General features: G+C 41.1%; 1 protein-coding gene across 2 annotated transcripts; it reads left to right on the top strand.

Annotated features, from left to right (window-relative positions):
- Positions 1-774: 774 nt before the first annotated feature.
- On the top strand, positions 775-15880 carry LOC124257861. Of its 2 annotated transcripts, XM_046692007.1 has the most exons (7): positions 775-824; positions 1924-1999; positions 13348-13497; positions 14415-14516; positions 14905-15070; positions 15317-15346; positions 15766-15880. In XM_046692007.1, exons 1-7 carry the CDS (start codon positions 817-819, stop codon positions 15837-15839), a joined length of 606 nt encoding a protein of 201 aa, XP_046547963.1. In that variant the 5' UTR covers positions 775-816; the 3' UTR covers positions 15840-15880. The 2 variants fall into 2 exon arrangements, with proteins under 2 accessions (XP_046547963.1, XP_046547964.1); XM_046692008.1 differs by lacking the exon at positions 15317-15346.
- Positions 15881-16238: the final 358 nt, after the last annotated feature.

Genomic DNA, 16238 nt, shown 5'->3' on the forward strand with positions numbered 1-16238 from the left:
GGTTGGTTGTTTCACACCGCTATATGGTGGCGGTCTGTTAAAAAATGAGTCTAGACCAGACAATCCAGTGATCAACTGCATGGGCATCGATCAACGCAATTTGGATAGGATGACATGTGTCAGCCAAGTCTGTGAGCCTGACCACCCTATCCGATTAGTTGCCTCTTAAGACAAGCATGGGTTACTGAAGATCAATTTTAACAGGGATTTTCCGCCCCCTTCAAGGGTGCAGTGAGAACGAGTGAGTGAGTGAATTTAGTTTTACGCCGTTTTAGCAATGTTCCAGCAATATCACCGCGGGACACCAGAAATAGGCTTCGAACATTGGATCTTTAATGTGACGAGCGAACGCTTTGACCACTAGGCTTCCCCACCACCCCACAGTGAAAACGGTCGCAATATAGTACACATGGGTTCTGCATCATGACAAGTACATACTGAGCGTGTTTATCACCATTCCCTGGAAATAATAACTATTTCCCCGACTAATGCACTCATCTCCTGGTTAAACTGTAATCAAACTATCACATCATAAAACTGTAAATTTGGTATTGAAGTTCTTCACGTTTATCTGACAGAAGATCGCAAGAGTTTAAAACAGTGACCTCTGTGTTAATTATCCACATGATTAATGTTCATCATAAAATAATTTAAATCCGTGTCTGTCAGAAACATGCAGACAAAGGTCAGAAGGTATGATGCAGGTGAAACGGGATATTTTAACACTGAGGTGCGAACATGTGTTGGTTAATGTTTATAAGCTTGTCAGGAACTTGACTGGACATCAGTTCCAGCTGTGTGGATCACTGAAGTGACATGTTTTGGTATGTATATTTTTCAAACATTTTTAAAAATCTATTTTCTGCATGATGTGATATTATTAGATTTGAGACAGGTCACTCTGAGTGTTTTAATTGCCTTCTTTGTTGATGTCCCATGGTCCCTGGTATGGTGATCTACCTTCAGTTGTTGGCGATTTATAGTCCATTTTTATACTGTATTGTCCTAATTTAAATGCATTTTTAGAAAGTAATGCTAGTTTTATTTCTTGATACTGTGATATTCTAGTCGACTTTACTGTCCTTCGATGACAGGTTTTTATAATTTACATGTATTTATGGTGAATTCTAAACTTCTTGTAGTCACGATATGGCTAAAACATTGCCGATGTGACTTTAAAGTTTGACTCACTCACTCTTTGTTGATGTATGGTGTCGATCAGTAAGTTGATGGCAAGACCGTGGTGTGCAGTGTATCTCACTCAATCGGGGCGGTGGGGTAGCCTAGTGATTAAAGCATTCACTCATCCGCCGTGATATTGCTGGAATATTGCTAAAAGCGGCGTAAAACTAAACTCATTCCCTGCCACTAAATACTATGGGTGGACGGCACTATTGGAGCACTGTAATTAAGAGGGATTTCCATAGCCATGAAAGAAACCTAAGGCAACTTCAAGGTAACAGTGTATCACAGAAACCTGTCTCCGGACCAGTAGGATGCTGGGTTAACCTGACATAAGGGCATTCCACCGGTAGGGATTAGTAAGTGAGTGAGTGGGGATATTTTAGGAATATTCCCTCAACATCACGACGGGGGATACCAGAACTGGGCTTTACACATTGTACTCAAGTTGGGAATCGAACCCGGATCTTCGGGCGTGACGAGCGAACGCCTTAACTACTCGGCTACTCTAGCGCCTCCGTAGGGATTAACATCTATACTGCGTAAATTTGGTGGCGAGATATTGGTACAAGGTGTGTTTGGTGTAAGGTAACGTGGTAACATGGAAACAGTGACAAGGAAACGGTACTTACATGTATGCTATGTAAGGACTGACAAAATCAAACAAAACAAATACAAACATATTTCAGATATTGATAAATGACTATCCCTGTTTAGAATATTCGAGTATTATTCCCTCAGGTACTTGCGAGTCGCTATGTTTGCTGTGGCCACTCTCGTAGCACTGCTTCTGCATGGAGCAAGCGGAACAACAGAGGTGAGGGCTGAACATTCTACTTTAGTTACCCGTGTTTCAACTAACCTTATTTCTACATGAGCTGTGTCATTCAGGGCGCTGTACATTCTACTTTAGTTACCCGTGAATCAACTAACCTTATTTCTACATGAGCTGTGTAATTCAGGGCGCTGTACATTCTACTTTAGTTACCCGTGAATCAACTAACCTTATTTCTACATGAGCTGTGCCATTCAGGGCGCTGTACATTCTACTTTAGTTACCCGTGAATCAACTAACCTTATTTCTACATGAGCTGTGTCATTCAGGGTGCTGTACATTCTACTTTAGTTACCCGTGTTTCAACTAACCTTATTTCTACATGAGCTGTGTCATTCAGGGCGTTGTACATTCTACTTTAGTTACCCGTGAATCAACTAACCTTATTTCTACATGAGCTGTGTCATTCAGGGCGCTGTACATTCTACTTTAGTTACCCGTGAATCAACTAACCTTATTTCTACATGAGCTGTGTCATTCAGGGCGTTGTACATTCTACTTTAGTTACCCGTGAATCAGCTAACCTTATTTCTAAATGTACCCACTGTCATTGGATCCAGAACAATATCTTCTCGACTACCAAATAACAGCTCTATTTTCACAGCAGAAGCTCACGCCATATTAACAGCTCTTAAATATATTAATAAACACCGTAAATATAAACAATACATAATATTTTCCGATTCTCCTTCGTGTCTTCAGGCTATTAAAAATCTTTCTTGTAAACATCCACTTTTAATAGAAATTATTGTATTGTATAATGAGCTTGCTACTGGCCAATGCGACATCGTCTTTTGTTGGTTACCCAGCCACGTTGGCATTTCTGGGAACACAATGGCCGATCTTGCTGCTAAGGCAGCACTCAACACATCTGTGACACCACCTCTGATCCCATACTCTGATTACAAAGCTGCTATTAGATTTTATATCCGTGATCTGATGCAGAAGAAGTGGGACAGCCAAGTAGGTATCAATAAATTCCATGCACTAAAACCAACTATCGGTTACACCTACTTGGGTTGTCAGTCCAGATTTGAAGAGGTCATCATACGACGATGTCGTATTGGTCATACAAGATATACTCACGAATACCTATTAAAAGGTGAGGATCCTCCGTTTTGTATCCCTTGTGATGAAAGAATCACGGTCAAGCATGTCCTGCTTGACTGTGTTGAATATTCTATCACAAGGGATATCTATTTCAAATCCCAAACTATGAAGGATCTTTTTAGTACTATAAGTTCTCATTTAATTATTGCATTTTGAAAAAAATTAGACGTGTTAACTGATTTGTAAATAGATACATATTTTATTATTGGTAGTTTGAATTAGTAACTGAAATTGTTAGTGGCTGTACCCTTAAAGGGGGTTGAAGTAGCGTAAAATTATTGTCCTCCTGAGAGGGTACGTAAGTCCTGAAACATTTAAAGGAAATTTAAATTTACCAGCTGTTTTAAATGTAGTATTCTTGTCATTTTAATTTTGGCTAAATTTGACTTCAATCGTCAGCGGTTGAAGGGATGATATAAATCCAACTAGGGTCCATGCAGGTAGCAAAGTAATGTAAGTCCCCATGGTCCCTAGTTTGGTGATCTACCTTCAGTTGTTGGCGATCTATAGCCTATTTATATATTGTATTGTCCAAATAATGCTATCAGTTTTAATTTTCCACAGTAGTTTTAGTTGTAATTGTGCTAATCTAGTTGTTTTACTGTCCTTCGTCGACAGGTTTTTCTAATATACATCTAGTCCATTTCAATGTCACATATGTTCTTGTCACGACATGGCTGAAATATTGCCGATGTTACGTTAAATAATAACTCACTCACTCACTCTAAATGTACCACGACATTCAAAGCACTATACATTATACTTCAGTTTTGCGTGAATCAACTAACCTTATTCCAAAATGATACTGCGCGTTATTGTCCAGTGTGATCACTTGACTGTACGTTATATTCTATTCTATACTGTGCTCACGATACAGTACGATATTGTCAAGGGTGCTCACGATACAGTACGTTATTGTCCAGTGTGATCACGATACAGTGCTTTATTGTCCAGTGTGCTCACGATACTGTACGGTATTGTCCAGTGTGCTCACGATACAGTGCTTTATTATCCAGTGTGCACACGATTCAGTACGTTATTGTCCAGTGTGCTCACGATACTGTGCTTTATTGTCCAGCGTGCTCAAAAAAAAAATAATAATAAATGATAAAAGTGATCATACATATATTTCATTCGAACTCGGGACGTAAGGTTAGCTAAAATTATGCTGCAAACAATTTGATAGCAAGAGTTGCCTCCCTTTCCGTTACAAAGCAAAATGGGTGACAGGTCATGGTTTCCGGTTACGCATCTTTCCAGAGTGTCGATATAATGTACAGTAAGCCTAATATTTGGAATTGAATGTCACTATTTGATAACATAACAACATGCCTTTCTTCTCATACATTCGCCCTTGAGCCCGACCGCCGTCCTCCTGATGATTTTTGGTATGTTCATCTCGGGTCATGTAAACATACATGTCCCCATCAGCGTCCGTGGTTACGGCCAGATCGCTTATTCTCAAAACTGAGAGATTTTCTTCCCCTCTTCCGAAATGAAGCATGATGTCAACGAATACCTGTAATATAAAACATGCCTATCTTATTTGGGAAATCTGTAAATTGATATTCAATATTTTATTTGTATCGATGTTTATTCATGAATCTATTGTCTAGATCTATTTGCCTTGATGATTTTACGAAACTCAATGTGTGTTAAAACTAGTTTTATATATTCACCTTTATACTGTAGAAGTAGTGGGGAATCTGAGCTGCACACGTAGTCGTAAAGCCTCGCCATATCAGCTTCTGCAACAGGTGGGTAGTGTTTGATCTCGGCGCAACCGATTCTTTTTAGTTCCTTTCCCATAGCCTTGAACGCTGTCGTGGATTCTTTGAAATTGGCGCCCCTGATGATATCTATTCATCTTCTTGTTTTTTCCAAGTGTCTTTGGATGCCATGTCGATAAGACATTAAAGTTACTTTCTTGTAGTGTTCTCCTTTCTCTGACCTGGCTTCCAGGTAAAATTTAGCCAGAGATGAATCAAGTTCATCTTCGGTAAAGTTATCAAAATTAGCTGATTTACCCCTTTGTTGCAGATATTCTCTGAAAACCTTCACAGCAGTGTTAGTTGACCTTTTAGTGTTCTTTGAATCGATATTTTCCAAGATCTCCTTCTGTTTGTCATCTGTAATATCAGCAAAACGTTGATTTCTATTGATGAACGCTGAAGCCATCGCTGAACGGCTAAAAAGAGCGCGTGAGGGAATGACGTCAAACCGAGTGATCTGATTGGTTGAAAAGCAGGGGAAGCCCCTTCGTACGGGATTCCTCGTCTATTTTTAGTAACTCAAGTCAATATCGTAATTTATCAGAAAACTCAAGTCAATATCGCGTTTTGTAGACAATCACGTGACGGTATTTTCACCAATCGTGATACAGGAAAAATACTACCTATATAATAATGTATGTTATTATCCAGTGTGCTCACGATTCAGTACGTTATTGTCCAGTGTGCTCACGATACTGTTCGTTATTGTCCAATGTGCTCATGATGCTGCATGTTATTGTCCAGTGTGCTCAAGATACTGTACGATATTGTCTACTGTGCTCAAGATACTGTACGATATTGTCCAATGTGCTCACGATACTGTACGTTACTGTCCAGTCTGCTCAAGATATTGTACGATATTGTCAAGTGTGCTCTCGATAATGTACGTTATTGTCTAGTGTGCTCACGACGCTGTGCGTTATTGTTCAGTGTGCTCAAGATACTGTACGTTATTGTCCAGTGTGCTCACGATACTGTACGTTATTGTCCAGTGTGCTCATTATCCTGTACTTTATTGTCCAGTGTGCTCAAGATACTGTACGCAATGTCCAGTGTGCTCACGATTCTGTATGTTAATGTCCAGTGTGCTTACGATAGAGTACCTTATTGTCCAGTGTGCTCACGATACTGTGCTTTACTGTCTAGTGTGCTCAAGATACTGTACGTTATTGTCCAGTGTGCTAACGATACTGTACGTTATTGTCAAGTGTGCTCACGATATTGTACGATATTGTCAAGTGTGCTCTCGATACTGTACGTTATTGTCCATTGTGCTCACGATACAGTGCTTTATTGTCCAGTGTGCTAACGATTCTGTACATCATTGTCCAGTGTGCTCAAGATACTGTAAGTTATATTCCAGTGTGCTCACGATACTGTATGTTATTGTCCAATGTGCTCACGATACTGTACGTTATTGTCCAGTCTGCTCAAGATATTGTACGATATTGTCAAATGTCCTCTCGATACTGTACGTTATTGTCTAGTGTGCTCACGACGCTGTGCGTTATTGTCCAGTGTGATCAAGATACTGCACGTTATTGTCCAGTGTGCTCAGGATCCTGTACTTTATTGTCCAGTGTGCTCAAGATACTGTAAGTTATATTCCAGTGTGCTCACGATGCTGTATGTTATTGTCCAATGTGCTCACGATACTGTACGTTTTTGTCCAGTCTGCTCAAGATATTGTACGATATTGTCAAGTGTGCTCTCAATACTGTACGTTATTGTCTAGTGTGCTCTCGACGCTGTGCGTTATTGTCAAGTGTGATCAAGATACTGCACATTATTGTCCAGTGTGCTCAGGATCCTGTACTTTATTGTCCAGTGTGCTCAAGATACTATACGTTATTGTCCAGTTTGCTCACGATACTGTACGTTATTGTCCAGTGTGCTCAGGATCCTGTACTTTATGGTTCAGTGTGCTCAAGATACTATACGTTATTGTCCTGTGTGCTCACGATTCAGTACGTTATTGTCCAGTGTGCTCACGATACTGTACGTTATTGTCCAATGTGCTCATGATGCTGCACGTTATTGTCCAGTGTGCTCAAGATACAGTACGATATTGTCTAGTGTGCTTAAGATACTGTACGATATTGTCCAATGTGCTCACGATACTGTACGTTACTGTCCAGTCTGCTCAAGATATTGCGCGATAGTGTCAAGTGTGCTCTCGATAATGTACGTTATTGTCCAGTGTGCCCATTATCCTGTACTTTATTGTCCAGTGTGCTCAAGATACTGTACGCAATGTCCAGTGTGCTCACGATTCTGTATGTTAATGTCCAGTGTGCTTACGATAGAGTAGCTTATTGTCCAGTGTGCTCACGATACTGTGCTTTACTGTCTAGTGTGCTCAAGATACTGTACGTTATTGTCCAGTGTGCTAACGATACTGTACGTTATTGTAAAGTGTGCTCACGATATTGTACGATATTGTCAAGTGTGCTCACGATACGGTACGTTATTGTCCAGTGTGCTCAAGATCCTGAACTTTGTTGTCCAGTGTGCTCACGATACTGTACGTTATTGTCCAGTGTGCTCACGATACTGTACGGTATTGTCCAGTGTGCTCACGATACAGTGCTTGATTGTCCAGTGTGCTAACGATTCTGTACGTTATTGTCCAGTGTGCTCAAGATACTGTTAGTTATATTCCAGTGTGCTCACGATACTGTATGTTATTGTCCAATGTGCTCACGATACTGTACGTTATTGTCCAGTCTGCTCAAGATATTGTACGATATTGTCAAGTCTGCTCTCAATACTGTACGTTATTGTCTAGTGTGCTCTCGACGCTGTGCGTTATTGTCCAGTGTGATCAAGATACTGCACATTATTGTCCAGTGTGCTCAGGATCCTGTACTTTATTGTCCAGTGTGCTCAAGATACTATACGTTATTGTCCAGTTTGCTCACGATACTGTACGTTATTGTCCAGTGTGCTCAGGATCCTGTACTTTATGGTTCAGTGTGCTCAAGATACTATACGTTATTGTCCTGTGTGCTCACGATACTGTACGTTATTGTCCAGTGTGCTAACGATACAGTGCTTTATTACCCAGTGCGCTCAGGATACTGTACGTTATTGTCCAGTGTGCTCAAGATACTGTACGTTATTGTCCAGTGTGCTCATGATACTGTGCTTTACTGTCCAGTGTGCTCATGTTGCTGGACGTTATCGTCCAGTGTGCTCACGATATTGTACGTTATTGTCCAGTGTGCTCACGAAAACGTACGTCATTGTCCAGTGTGCTCAAGATGCTGTGCTTTATTGTTCAGTGTGCTCAAGATTATGTACGCTATTGTCCAGTGTGCTCACGATTCTGTACGTTAATGTCCAGTGTGCTTACGATAGAGTACTCTATTGTCCAGTGTGCTGAAGAGACTGTACGTTATTGTCCAGTATGCTCACGATACTGTGCTTTACTGTCCAGTGTACTCACGACACTGTACGTGATTGTCCGGTGTTCTGACGATACTGTGTTTTACTGTCCAGTGTGCTCTGGATACTGTATGTTATTGTCCAGTGTGCTCACGACACCGTACGTTATTGTCCAGTGTGCTCACGATGCTGTACGTTATTGTCCAGTGTGCTCAAGATGCTGTGCTTTATTGTCCAGTGTGCTCATGATACTGTAAGCTATTGTCCAGTGTGCTCACGATTCTGTACGTTAATGTCAAGTGTGCTCACGATACTGTATGTTATTGTCCAATGTGCTCACGATACTGTACGTTATTGTTCAGTGTGCTCAAGATATTGTACGATATTGTCAAGTGTGCTCTCAATACTGTACGTTATTGTCTAGTGTGCTCACGTCGCAGTGCGTTATTGTCCAGTGTTATCAAGATACTGCACATTATTGTCCAGTGTGCTCAAGATCCTGTACTTTATTGTCCAGTGTGCTCAAGATACTATACGTTATTTTCCAGTTTGCTCACGATACTGTACGTTATTGTCTAGTGTGCTCAGGATCCTGTACTTAATGGCTCAGTGTGCTCAAGATACTATACGTTATTGTCCTGTGTGCTCTCGATACTGTACGTTATTGTCCAGTGTGCTAACGATACAGTGCTTTATTGCCCAGTGCGCTCAGGATACTGTACGTTATTGTCCAGTGTGCTCAAGATACTGTACGTTATTGTCCAGTGTGCTCATGATACTGTGCTTTACTGTCCAGTGTGCTCACGATACTGTATGTTACTGTCCAGTGTGCTCACGATACTGTATGTTATTGTTCAGTGTGCTCAAGATTCTGTACGCTATTGTCCAGTGTGCTCACGATTCTGTACGTTATTGTCCAGTATGCTCACGATACTGTGCTTTACTGTCCAGTGTACTCACGACACTGTACGTGATTGTCCGGTGTTCTGACGATACTGTGTTTTACTGTCCAGTGTGCTCTGGATACTGTATGTTATTGTCCAGTGTGCTCACGACACCGTACGTTATTGTCCAGTGTGCTCAAGATACTGTACGTTTTTGTCCAGTGTGCTCACGATACAGTGCTTTATTGTCCAGTGTGCTCACGCCCGTACTATAATGTCCAGTGTGGTCACTATACAGTGCTTCATTGTATTGTGTGCTTACGATACTGTATGTTATTGTTCAGTGTGCTCACGATAATGTACGTTATTGTCCAATGTGATCAAGATATTGTACGGTATTGTCCAGTGTGCTCACGATACTGTACGTTATTGTCCAGTGTGCTCATGATGCTGCACGTTATTGTCCAATGTGCTCATGATGCTGCACGTTATTGTCCAGTGTGCTCAAGATACTGTACGATATAGTTCAGTGTGCTCAAGATACTGTACGATATTGTCCAATGTGCTCACGATACTGTACGTTACTGTCCAGTCTGCTCAAGATATTGTACGATATTGTCAAGTGTGCTCTCGATAATGTACGTTATTGTCTAGTGTGATCACGACGCTGTGCGTTATTGTCCAGTGCGCTCAAGATACTGTACGTTATTGTCCAGTGTGCTCACGATACTGTACGTTATTGTCCAGTGTGCTCATTATCCTGTACATTATTGTCCAGTGTGCTCAAGATACTGTACGCAATGTCCAGTGTGCTCACGATTCTGTATGTTAATGTCCAGTGTGCTTACGATAGAGTACCTTATTGTCCAGTGTGCTCACGATACTGTGCTTTACTGTCTAGTGTGCTCAGGATACTGTACGTTATTGTCCAGTGTGCTAACGATACTGTACGTTATTGTCAAGTGTGCTCACGATATTGTACGATATTGTCAAATGTGCTCTCGATACTGTACGTTATTGTCCAGTGTGCTAAAGATTCTGTGCTTTTTTGTCCAGTGTGCTCACGATACTGTACGTTATTGTCCTGTGTGCTCACGATACTGTACGGTATTGTCCAGTGTGCTCACGATACAGTGCTTTATTGTCCAGTGTGCTAACGATTCTGTACGTTATTGTCCAGTGTGCTCAAGATACTGTAAGTTATATTCCAGTGTGCTCACGATATTGTACGATATTGTCAAGTGTGCTCTCGATACTGTACGTTATTGTGCAGTGTGCTCAAGATCCTGTACTTTTTTGTCCAGTGTGCTCACGATACTGTACGTTATTGTCCTGTGTGCTCACGATACTGTACGGTATTGTCCAGTGTGCTCACGATACAGTGCTTTATTGTCCAGTGTGCTAACGATTCTGTACGTTATTGTCCAGTGTGCTCTAGATACTGTACGTTATATTCCAGTGTGCTCACGATACTGTATGTTATTGTCCAATGTGCTCACGATACTGTACGTTATTGTCCAGTCTGCTCAAGATATTGTACGATATTGTCAAGTGTGCTCTCGATACTGTACGTTATTGACTAGTGTGCTCACGACGCTGTGCGTTATTGTCCAGTGTGATCAAGATACTGCACGTTATTGTCCAGTGTGCTCAGGATCCTGTACTTTATTGTCCAGTGTGCTCAAGATACTGTACGTTATTGTCCAGTGTGCTCACGATTCAGTACGTTATTGTCCAGTGTGCTCACGATACTATACGTTATTGTCCAATATGCTCATGATGCTGCACGTAATTGTCCAGTGTGCTCAAGACACTGTGCGATATTGTCTAGTGTGCTTAAGATACTGTACGATATTGTCCAATGTGCTCACGATACTGTACGTTACTGTCCAGTCTGCTCAAGATATTGTACGATATTGTCAAGTGTGCTCTCGATAATGTCCGTTAGTATCTAGTGTGCTCACGACGATGTGCGTTATTGTCCAGTGTGCTCAAGATACTGTACGTTATTGTCCAGTGTGCTCACGATACTGTACGTTATTGTCCAGTGTGCCCATTATCCTGTGCTTTATTGTCCAGTGTGCTCAAGATACTGTACGCAATGTCCAGTGTGCTCACGATTCTGTATGTTAATGTCCAGTGTGCTTACGATAGAGTACCTTATTGTCCAGTGTGCTCACGATACTGTCCTTTACTGTCTAGTGTGCTCAGGATACTGTACGTTATTGTCCAGTGTGCTAACGATACTGTACGTTATTGTCAAGTGTGCTCACGATATTGTACGATATTGTCAAGTGTGCTCTCGATACTGTACATTATTGTCCAGTGTGCTCAAGATCCTGTACTTTTTTGTCCAGTGTGCTTAAGATACTGTACGTTATTGTCCTGTGTGCTGACGATACTGTACGGTATTGTCCAGTGTGCTCACGATACAGTGCTTTATTGTCCAGAGTGCTAACGATTCTGAACGTTATTGTCCAGTGTGCTCAAGATACTGTACGTTATTGTCTGTTGTGCTCACGACGCTGTGCGTTATTGTCCAGTGTGATCAAGATACCGCACGTTATTGTCCAGTGTGCTCAGGATCCTGTACTTTATTGTCCAGTGTGCTCAAGATACTATACGTTATTGTCCAGTTTGCTCACGATACTGTACGTTATTGTCCAGTGTGCTCAAGATCCTGTACTTTATGGTTCAGTGTGCTCAAGATACTATACGTTATTGTCCTGTCTGCTCACGACACTGTACGTTATTGTCCAGTGTGCTAACGATACAGTGCTTCATTGTCCAGTGTGCTCACGATACTGTACGTTATTGTCCAGTGTGCTCAAGATACTGTACGTTATTGTCCAGTGCGCTCAGGATACTGTGCTTTACTGTCCAGTGTGCTCACGATATTGTAAGTTATTGTCCAGTGTGCTCACGAAACAGTGCTTTATTATCCAGTGTGCTCACGATTCAGTACGTTATTGTCCAGTGTGCTCACGATACTGTGCTTTATTGTCCAGTGTGCTGATGTTGCTGTACGTTATTGTCCAGTGTGCTCACGATATTGTACGTTATTGTCCAGTGTGCTCACGATACTGTATGTTATTGTCCAGTGTGCTCACGAAAATGTACGTTATTGTCCAGTGTGCTCAAGATGCTGTGCTTTATTGTTCAGTGTGCTCAAGATACTGTACGCTATTGTCCAGTGTGCTCACGATTCTGTACGTTAATGTCCAGTGTGCTCACGATACTGTGCTTTACTGTCCAGTGTACTCACGACACTGTACGTGATTGTCCGGTGTTCTGACGATACTGTGTTTTACTGTCCAGTGTGCTCTGGATACTGTACGTTATTGTCCAGTGTGCTCACGACACCGTACGTTATTGTCCAGTGTGCTCACGATACTGTACGTTATTGTCCAGTGTGCTCAAGATGCTGTGCTTTATTGTCCAGTGTGCTCATGATACTGTACGCTATTGTCCAGTGTGCTCACGATTCTGTACGTTAATGTCAAGTGTGCTCACTATACAGTACGTTATTGTCCAGTGTGCTCACGATACAGTGCTTCATTGTATTGTGTGCTTACGATACTGTATGTTATTGTTCAGTGTGCTCACGATAGTGTATGTTATTGTCCAGTGTGTTCACGATACTGTACGTTATTGTCCAGTGTGCTCAAGATACAGTGCTTTATTGTCCAGTGTGCTCACGATTCTGTACTATAATGTCCAGTGTGCTCACTATACAGTACGTTATTGTCCAGTGTGCTCACGATACAGTGCTTCATTGTATTGTGTGCTTACGATACTGTATGTTATTGTTCAGTGTGCTCACGATAGTGTATGTTATTGTCCAGTGTGCTCACGATAGAGTACGTTATTGTCCAGTGTGCTCACGATAGAGTACGTTATTGTCCAGTGTGCTGACGATACAGTACGTTATTGTCCAGAGTGCTCACGATACAGTACGTTATTGTCCAGTGTGCTCACGATACTGTGCGTTATTGTCCACGTGATCATGACAGTTTAGGAAATGAATTGTAGCCATGCCAAACTTTTAGACGTGTTTGGCGTGTGTGGAAAAATGGTATTCGTTATATCATGGTATGTTCAAGTCAAGGTTATATCTTAGAGCAAGCCTTTGTACTTCTAATCACGGTATACTGAGGACAATCTCTCTATATTATAGTTTGCTCACGGTGCCGTGACACCCGGGGATGGAGAGATCATCCCTATGGACATCGAGCTGCACGACAAGAGTATGATAACCTACCCAGGAACACCTGACCCGCCTCAAAAATGCTTCAAGAAGTCAATCAACTTCCATGACTTTACAAAGGTACACGTGCATCTGAAATATATGGTCCATTTAAAAGGTCAGGCTGCCTCTGTGTGGTTTAAACGGTAGTCAACTACCATGACTTTACAAACAGTCAACTACCATGACTTTACAAATACTCAACTACCATAACTGTACATATTGTGAACTACCATGACTTTACAAACAGTCAACTACCATGACTTTACAAATACTCAACTACCATAACTTTACAAATTGTGAACTAGCATGATTTTACAAATAGTCAACTTCCATGATTTTACAAAAGTACATATGCATCTGATATATATGCTCCATGATCTCCAGCTAGTGACCTAGCCAAGGACTTCAGCTGCCTTAACGTGTTTTGAATTGTTGTATATCATCAACTACCATGACTTTACAAAAGTACATATGCATCTGATATATATGCTCCATGATCTCCAGCTAGTGACCTAGCCAAGGACTTCAGCTGCCTTAACGTGTTTTGAATTGTTGTATATCATAGACTACCATGACTTTACAAAGGTATATATGCATCTGAAATAAGTGCTCGATGGTAGCTAGCGACGTGGCCAGGTTCATGTTGTAGCGTGTTTTAAACAGAAATCGCTTAAATTAATATTATGTGTAAAAATAGAATTGTTCTTGTCACTGCATGGCTGAAACAACGCTTACTTAAAATTAAAACTCTCTCACCGAAACATACATCGTGATGTATATGTGTGATGACATATTTGATAGCTGCTACCCATCTACTTGAGGTCGTTCAGGGGGGCACAAGGAATTGAATAACATCTTGGTTAGTAGGATAGAGAATCCGTGATGATTGTTGCAACAAACTGAACATAAATTATGGAAACAAATTTGAAATTCAGAGACAGTAATAAATATCTGACATATGCCAGTTACAGGTCTATTTCATGTATATTTTGCAGGGCTTAGTGGCTATGAAGATCACCAAAAAAAACACTTGTTTTGTGAAGCCATCTGACGAGACATACGACGACATTAAGAAGGTCGTAGACAACATCAAAAAGGTATGTCACATTAACAGCTGATGCATATTGCAACTCAGGTTTTTCATTATTTTCATTCCATTTTCTCTGACACTTTTTCTTTCTTTCTTGGAATTGATCTTCAGTAACCCATGCTTGTCATAAGAGGCGACTAACGGGATCGGGTGGTCAGGCTCTCTGACTTGGCTGACACATGTCATCGTATTCCAGTTGCGTGGATCGATGATGTTGATCACAGGATTGTCTGGTCCAGACTTGATTTTTCACAGACTGCCGCCATGTAACTGGAATATTGCTGAGTATGGAGTAAAACTAAACTCACTCACTCACTGAGTGTGGAGTTAAACAAACCACCAACCAACTAACAAATACAACCTATCATTCTGTTCATCCTGTGTTCACCATGCAGGGAGAGACAGCACCAAAGGTTCAAGCTACTGAAGAGTGGGTCGTTCCCAAAACGCCATTACCTGCAGAAGAGATCGAACAGAAAGTGGGAGAGAGGATAGCAAAGTTCTGTAGCGGCTGCAAAGTGCATCTCCTCCAAGACGGCAAAGTGATCAGGGCTGCTGCAGGTAAGCGGTTGTCATCGTTGCACACCACACAAAACTATGAGCTATTAGGAGGTCCTTTCTCGACCTTTTGAAACGAGCCAAATATGTCAAGAGTACGAGATTAAATATGTATTGGATGCGTAGTCATGGTTGATCATATGCAATACTCAGCTGGACGTCAATAATCCTTATGTCATCTGGTTATTTTAATCTTATCTGGCTTACACGATGCAAATGCTGAAGTCAAGTAAACAATTGCTATTTCAGATGTCCCGAGAGTAACCGCGAAAAGAGGTGGTAAGTTTTCAACTTCATCTGTAAGTAATATCGAAAAGTATACCAAGGTTGATATATAGGAAATATCAACAAACGAATTGGATGTTTTCAACATGACAAAAAAGACCAGTCAAAAATCCTCTTGTCATAACGGTGTCCATGAAATTTGAAGATGCTTAAATGAATTTTCAAGATTCACATAAAGTTTAAATTTCAAAACAATGATCTTGAAATGTCAAGATAAGACTTTAAAATTTGAAGACCATCATCTGGAAATTTCAAAATATAATTTATAAAACCAACCAGAGTGGCCCAAAATGGCTTCCGTAAAGTACACGTGTGTCAAATTTATTTTATCACAGTTGTGTTGATGTAGAGATACAGCGACATTTTTATCAGGTGTAATCACTAATACAAAAACCAATTATTCGCTTCCACAGCTGTGAGGAGCCGGTCTAAGAGATGGGGTGGATGGTGCCTGTTCTGCTGGGGTTGTAAAACGTCTGGAAAATAAAGACACAAGCCCGACCATGCAATAAATGTGGCGTCACCTGACTCTGGATCTGTGTTTTATATTGCCTTTAAATTACATTTTTAAAATCCATGTCAAATATGTTGTTTAACGCCGCACTCAGCAATATTCCAGCTATACGGCGACGGTCAGTAAATAATCGCGTCTGGACCGGACAATCCAGTGATCAACAGCATTGACATCGTTCTACACAACTGGGATACGATGACATGCATCAACTAGGTCAGCGATCTTGACAATCTGATCCCTGTTTGTAAAGATCAATTCTTACCCGGATCTTCACGGGTTCTTCAATACCAATTCAATTAAAGTTTTCATGATGAATTCATGTAAAATATGTTGTTTCGTACTAAGCTAATGCTGAAACTGTCGTGGGTTGAT

The sequence above is a fragment of the Haliotis rubra genome, unplaced genomic scaffold, assembly GCF_003918875.1.
Source record: "Haliotis rubra isolate DU_JTF1 unplaced genomic scaffold, ASM391887v1 Scf677, whole genome shotgun sequence".
NCBI classification, from domain to species: Eukaryota; Metazoa; Mollusca; class Gastropoda; order Lepetellida; family Haliotidae; genus Haliotis; species Haliotis rubra.

Excerpts from the sequence above, each read along its gene's own strand:
- LOC124257861 (XM_046692007.1), top strand. Across the intron at positions 2,000-13,347 it reads GAGCAAGCGGAACAACAGAG|TTTGCTCACGGTGCCGTGAC; the intron begins GTGAGGGCTGAA and ends TCTATATTATAG. Across the intron at positions 15,071-15,316 it reads AGTGATCAGGGCTGCTGCAG|ATGTCCCGAGAGTAACCGCG; the intron begins GTAAGCGGTTGT and ends TTGCTATTTCAG.